Source organism: Salvia hispanica, chromosome 1, assembly GCF_029641045.1.
Source record: "Salvia hispanica isolate PSC_SH4W2 chromosome 1, Shi_PSC_v1, whole genome shotgun sequence".
Taxonomy (NCBI): Eukaryota; Viridiplantae; Streptophyta; class Magnoliopsida; order Lamiales; family Lamiaceae; genus Salvia; species Salvia hispanica.
In genome coordinates, this window is record NC_142692.1 from 23,890,145 (window position 1) to 23,897,153 (window position 7,009).

General features: G+C 45.0%; 1 protein-coding gene across 1 annotated transcript; it reads right to left on the reverse strand.

Annotated features, from left to right (window-relative positions):
* Positions 1-3,491: 3,491 nt before the first annotated feature.
* LOC148933483 (uncharacterized) lies at positions 3,492-6,504 on the reverse strand. The gene is made up of 4 exons (XM_089060273.1): positions 5,364-6,504; positions 4,924-5,168; positions 3,562-4,839; positions 3,492-3,506 (listed from the first exon to the last, which is right to left on the reverse strand). The coding sequence occupies exons 1-4, from the start codon at positions 6,502-6,504 to the stop codon at positions 3,492-3,494; spliced, it is 2,679 nt and encodes an 892-aa protein (XP_088916399.1).
* Positions 6,505-7,009: the final 505 nt, after the last annotated feature.

Here is a 7,009-nt window from a genome sequence, read left to right on the forward strand (position 1 = left end):
CCGTCCCATTCCATCTCTCTAAAGCGCTCCACCGGAAAGTCTCTGTTCTTAGCGTAACGGTTGCGCATAAGGGCGTGATAGGGTTGGACCATCTACAAAAGGGAAAAAGGAGCAAGTCAGCACCATCACCAAAGTGGAAAAGAATAGATAGTGCGTGATCTCAAATGGTGCTGCGAAATTGGATAAGAGTCAAAAGATGGTAGTTCAAAACGTTGCGTCCAAGGTTCTCGTCCCTAGATAACTAATCGTGCGTTTTCTGTTCACGTTTCGTCGAGTCTTCTTGTACACAAACGGCCTTAAGCTAGTTCTTTCGCGTTTCTAGAGTTGGTTCAAGCGCTGTGATCATTTCGCTAAAGCATACTAGGTTCGAAAGTCCAAGTCTAGGCATCACAACAAGCCAACATAGTCCCAAACAATCACATTCGCATTTCAAGTTCTCATACAACCTTCATCAATCATTCAAGAAGCATCGCTTCGCATTCATAAAATTCTTAACACATAAGGCATGCTTTTCACAAATTCTCATATTCAACATATCCTCATTAGGAAAACGTTACTTCTCATTCACAGCGTTTCCAAAAGCATCAAGTTTCAAACATAAATCACAAAATATTTAGTACCTCTTTCTTCGCGGTTGAATGATACGAGTTGCGGTGTTGAGCTTTATCCACATTTTAATTTATTAACGACACGACTATAAAGACAACCTAAAGTTCGAAAAGACTCTTGGGTCCAGAGCGGAAAGAACTGAGGCTCTGATACCAACTGTAACAGCCCGCCCTCCTAAGGTACAATAAATGCGGCGAACTGCTACCCAACCGACTCCAAAGATGTAAATGTAGGCCAGGGTTACATTTAGAGAGGAATATCAGAGTAATTAATAGTAAAGACTTGACCTAGAAATTTTAAAGAAAGAATATGTCATAAATGGTTCAAAGGTCTTAAATGTATGACATGGTATCCCAGACAAAATCACAAGAAAAGGGCTAAGGCCACAAACAATAGTAAGACGCAAATATCCCAAAAGAAATTCCAAAGAGTATCAAAAATTCAGCGGAAAACGACCAAGAGAGAAGCATAGCTATGTATGGAGACACGACTACACTTAGAGTTCAACACATCCATATTTATTAATTAAGCTGCTCAACACCCGCCACCGCTCGTCATCATTCAACCTGCACATAAGGAAAAACACATGCAGGGCTGAGTATTTTGAAATACTCAGTGAGCTCATTGCCAAAACATTTTATTTCAAAAGTTATGCCACCCTTACCAAGTGAACTCGAGTTTTAAGCAGTTAAGAGAAATATCACGAGTATCACAAAATATTTTCCATAGACTGGCCAGTCAAAATAACTCCCCATTTTCTCATCAAATTCCACAATCACACATCACAATCTTTCCATGGTGCGACGAAAGCGTGGCCACGCTTTTCGCCCACGAGACCGGCCGACTAGCTAGGACGGCTCCCGATCCCCTCGTGTACACAGCCTGGTAGGGTTTGCGGCCCATACTCAGACCCGAATTCGTATATCATATCCATAGCCCTATAGCCCAATGGAGCGAACTCACAAACTAGGCATCAGGCACACAATCTCACAATAAAACAAACATAGGCATGGCACAACAGTTAAACCACCCTTATAGCTCCGATAATTATCTTTGACAAAATAAAAGAGAGTTTTTGAGAGTAAAGCCCACCTTGACTGCTTAGATTTCAAGTAGTTTTGCTTTTTCCGTTATCTGGCTTCGCAACCGAGGTTTCACCTTTAAATTCACATAGGCACGTATTCACAAATTAGGTTCAATTATAAATTCTTAACTTATGCATGCCTCGTTACTTCTCTCTTTCCCAACGATTCACCTAAATCTTCATAACCAATAGATTTCAAGTCACACTCACCATGAATTACTAATTTCAAGTCATGCTTAACATACATATATTTCTTAGCGTCTCAACCCTAGATCTATCATCATATGTTATGCAAAAGTATTTAGCCATCAAGCACATACTACACAACACACACTTCAACACACACACACCACACGCATAACACACACACACACGGCACACACACACCTCACCCTCTCGGCACACACACACACACATGTTCCATATCCCTTCTTATCCCTTTTTCTCTCAATTAATATGCATGAAGGTTCAAGAACACCGATTAAATCGGTTGGAAGAAAAAGAAAAGGAGAGGTATAAGAAGAACAACATAACTCTTAAACGAAAATACCTTTTCAGAGAAAATCAATCGGTAGAAACAAAGTATAGGCTTGGTTCTTCAATATCCACGGATTAGAATTCGATTTCTTCTCAAAAGATGAAGGATTTATGGAGTAAAGTGGAAGAAAATTGAGAGAGCATATGGGGTAGGGATTTTCGGAAACTATGGGGGCTAGGGTTGGGGTTGGTTCTTATTTATAGAGTCCAATGAGATCTTTAGGTAATAAGAATAGAATATTTGGTAAGATCTCATTCTCCATAAATTAAATAAAATGATATAATATTTGTGAAGTAGGGAAGAAGAATTAACAAAAATAGAAGATGGCAAATCCCCAATATTTTCGAAAATAATGCTTTCCATAAAGCCAAGATTTTGTTTTGGTATTTTCCCATATAGTATAAGATATTATGGAGCAAAATAAAAATAAGGAAAATCCTCCATGGAATAAGGTATGGGGCGATTTCTATGCCCTTTTAAATAAGGCATGGATTTTTGAATATTAATTAGAATAAAGTAAGGTAAGATATCTTGAAGTATGGAAAGATTTGGTAGGATAAATATATTCTAGGTATGGAAGGAAATCAAGTAAGGGATCAAATAAAATCAATTAAATTCATTCCTTCCCAACTATAGTGATTTTCGAAAATCACTATGAAATAAGGGGGCTCGATTTTTGTGTTTCTAAACAAGGAAATAATTGGCTCTTGGTAAGTCGATCGATTATCACCCAGATCGCGGTATTCCCTTTAAGGGTTTTTGGCAACGCCGTCACGAAGTCCATAGCGATGTGCTCCCATTTCCACTCGGGTATCTCCAGCGGTTGTAACTTCCCGTACGGTCGTTGGTGTAAGGCTTTCACCTGTTGACAGGCTAAGCAGCGCTCCACGAAAGCTGCGACGTCTCGCTTCATGCCGCTCCACCAAAAGGACTTCTTCAGATCCTGATACATCTTCGTGCTCCCGGGATGAACAGTGTATGGGGTTTCGTGCGCTTCGCTCAAGATCTCGTTCCTAAGACTCTCGTCGTTCGGCACACACAGTCTCCCTTCAAAGGTAAGAGCGTTATCGGAAGCCTCACTAAAACTTCCGGACTCACCGGTTCTCACTTCGACTCGAATCTCTTCTAATCTTTCATCTAGCCATTGAGCTGCAACGATCCTCGTTTGTAGATCAGGTTCCACTATCAACGCGGCAATCCGGCCTTCCACGGTTTCGGGGGTTCTAACTACCTCTATCCGCAACTTACTCAATTCTCGTACTAAGTTTTCCTCTTCTGTCAGAAAAACAGTGAGTTGCGAATGGTCTCTACGGCTTAAAGCGTCTGCTACCACGTTTGCCTTGCCAGGGTGGTAGTTGATACCACAATCGTAGTCCTTCACCAGCTCGAGCCACCTCCGTTGTCGCATGTTCAGGTCCTTCTGCTCGAAGAAGTACTTCAAACACTTGTGGTCCGTAAAGATTTCACACCTAACCCCGTAGAGATGGTGCCTCCAAATCTTTAGGGCATGCACTACCGCGGCTAACTCTAAGTCGTGGGTAGGGTAGTTTAACTCGTGCGGTTTCAACTGTCGCGACGCGTAAGCGATTACCTTGTTGTTCTGCATCAACACGCATCCTAATCCGACTTTTGAAGCGTCGGTATAAACTACGTAGTCGACTTCAAGCTCTGGCACGGCTAACACTGGTGCGGTGGTCAATTTTTCCTTCAACAGCTGGAAACTCGCTTCACACTCCGGCGTCCAACTCACCTTGATTCCTTTCTTGAGCTGCTGGGTCATGGGTCTCGCTATCTTAGAGAATCCTTCAATGAACCTTCGGTAGTATCCTGCCAAACCCAGGAAACTCCGAATCTCGTTCTGCGTCGATGGCGACTTCCATTGTTGCACCGCCTCAACTTTGGTGGGGTCCACTCGGATTCCTTCTGCTGACACGATGTGCCCTAAGAAGTTGACTTCCTTCAGCCAGAATTCACACTTGCTGAATTTGGCGTACAACTTCTCCTTCCTCAACGTCTCCAGCGCGATCCGTAGGTGCTCCGCGTGCTCCTCCTCGTTCTTCGAGTAGACTAGGATATCATCTATGAACACTAAGACGAACGTATCTAGGTACGGGTGGAAAACGCGGTTTATTAAGTCCATAAACACGGCTGGGGCGTTGGTTAGACCGAACGACATCACGACGAACTCATAGTGACCATATCTGGTACGGAAAACGGTTTTAGGGATATCCTCTTTTCGCACTTTCAGCTGGTGGTATCCGGACTTCAGATCCATCTTAGAGAACACTCCGGCTCCTCGGAGTTGATCGAACAGGTCATCTATCCTTGGCAACGGGTACTTATTCTTGAGGGTCAACTTGTTCAACTCTTTATAGTCGATACACATTCTCATTGACCCATCTTTCTTCTTAACGAAGAGCACCGGTGCGCCCCATGGCGAAACACTGGGCCTAACGAAACCTAAGTCCATGAGCTCTTGCAGCTGAATCTTTAACTCCTCTAACTCCTTAGGTGCCATGCGGTACGACGCCTTTGATACGGGTGCGGCTCCAGGTTCGAGATCGATCGCAAACTCTAACTGCCTATCGGGCGGCGGTCCAGGTAATTCCTCGGGAAAGACATCGGGAAAATCTCGTACGACAGCAACGTCTTCAAGCCTCGCTTCCTCCTTCTCTTCTTCGTGGAGATAGACAAGATAGGTCGGGCGTCCTTTCTTTAGCATAGCAGTGGCTTGTAACGCGGAGACTATAGCTATTCGTCGGTTCATCGAGATTCCGTGGTAAACGATGGGTTTCGCACCCGGAGTTTGCAGGGTTATTAGCCTCTCCTTGCAGCGAATTGTCGCAAAATTCGCAGTCAACCAATCCATTCCTAGGATTACGTCAACGTCTTTCATCGCCATAACTTGCAGGTCGCGAGCCACTAACCTACGTTCTCCTAGTACGATTTCTATGTTCAAGCAAAAACGAGAGATCTCTATCATTCCTCCTACTGGTGAGGACACCATCATCTTATGTTCGGATTTCCTAGTAGGCAAGCTTAGGGTTTGAACACACAACTCGGATATGAAAGAATGAGATGCGCCTGTGTCAAACAACACAACAACGGGGGTATCAAGGATTTCGCCTATACCTGCTAGATTTCCGTTCTCGGGCTTTCCTTGCTCGCCTTTAGGCTGCTTCTGCTCTATTGCGTACGCTCTAGCCGGGGCAGGAAGTCTTGGGCCGTCGGGCTGCTGCAGCCGCAGGGGCTGGTTCCGGCTCACTCCCGAGCCTGTAGGTGGCGTTCTCTGCTGCTGACGGAAACCCTGGTGGTTCTGTCTCGATCCGTTTCCCTTGCTTGGACATTCCCTCGAGAAATGACCGCTTCCTCCACAGTTGAAACACCGCGTCGGGTTCGGTCCTCTACACTCCCCGAAATGGTACCTTGTGCAAACGCTGCACTGGGGTGGTCTGGCACGGGGGTCACTCCTTGGGTTGAACGAAGACTGTCCTCCTTCGTACGGTGGCCTGTTCTGAGTGGGGCGGTATCGCTTGTTGTCGTAGGGAACCCTACTCCCCTCCCATCTCCTCTTATCATGGTTGGGTCGCGGCGGGGGCAGTGTCGTCACGGTGTTCCCTACGCTCTTCTCCTTTGGCATTGCTGCCTCTACATCCAAAGCGAGGGCTAACGCCTCGGCGTACGTAAGGGTTCCACGAACTGCCAAAGCCATCCTAATCTCGTGCCTAAGACCTTCACGAAACTTATCGGCCAGTTTCTCGTCAGTATTGGTCTGTTCCGGCACGTAGCGGGTCATGTCACAAAGTGCACGGTCGTACTCGGTTACTGACAGACGTCCTTGGGTGAGATTGTGAAACTCAGCGGCTTTCGCCTTTCGGTAACTCTTGGCTACGTACTTGTCGTAGATCTCAGTCTTGAATTCTTCCCAAGTCATCCCGTCTATACGATCCTGGGACATGGTCTTCAACTTGGTGTCCCACCAAAAATCGGCAGATCCGGTCAGCTGATGCGTCACGCAGATCATCTTCTCCGCATCGTTACACACTAAGGTCCTAAAGATGCGTTCCAAGGCACGTATCCAAGTTTCAGCTCGTGCAGGATCACCCATCCCATCGAAGGTAGGAGGCTTCTGGTCAAGGAACAGCTTCACAACTTCCCTGTCCACTTGCGGGGGTGGTGGTGGTGGTGACAGCGGTCTTGGTTGCGTCACACTTTCCTCTACCGAAACCTGGGAGGCACGTCCCTCATTCCTCACGTTACGTCTTGGCGGCATCCTGATTTTCACACTCGAATTGTTAGCGCACTATTTTTCAAGGTAGCGATAGGGTACTTTGAGACAAAGATGTGTATATACAAAGATTTTCATTTGGACTCGTTTTCAAGTAGGGTCTAAAGAAAGACCATATAATAACATTTGTGAGGTACACAAGCGCGCAAGAGAAAACATAATAAGGTTGCACCATGAGGTGGTAAGCACTTGAAAATTGATAGAACAAGCAATCATGCTCACTCAATAAGGATGAGAAAGAGTGAAGACGTCTTTTGGCAAACAATAGAACAAAAGGTACGATTTCCCCATAAATTTCATAAAGATCTCAAAAGGTCTTGGTACAATGAATAAGAAAAGAAGTGCAAAGAAATTGTGAAAACAACAACGGAATTAAAGGTTCTAGAATTCAGAAAAAAAAAAAAAAAAAAAAAACAACATGGGGAAAGGGATAACAAAATCGCTACTTGAGCACTAGCCACTTCTGTTCTCGTCCTCCTCGGGTTCTTCC

Bases quoted from the DNA above. Each gene is read 5' to 3' on its own strand.
- LOC148933483 (XM_089060273.1), bottom strand. From the start codon at position 6,504: ATGCCGCCAAGACGTAACGTGAGGAATGAGGGACGTGCCTCCCAGGTT. The intron at 5,169-5,363 runs GTATAGGCGAAA...AAATCGTACTAG, and splicing joins CGAGAACGGAAATCTAGCAG to GAGAACGTAGGTTAGTGGCT. The intron at 4,840-4,923 runs GTCTATCTCCAC...GTCTTTCCCGAG, and splicing joins AAGGACGCCCGACCTATCTT to GAATTACCTGGACCGCCGCC.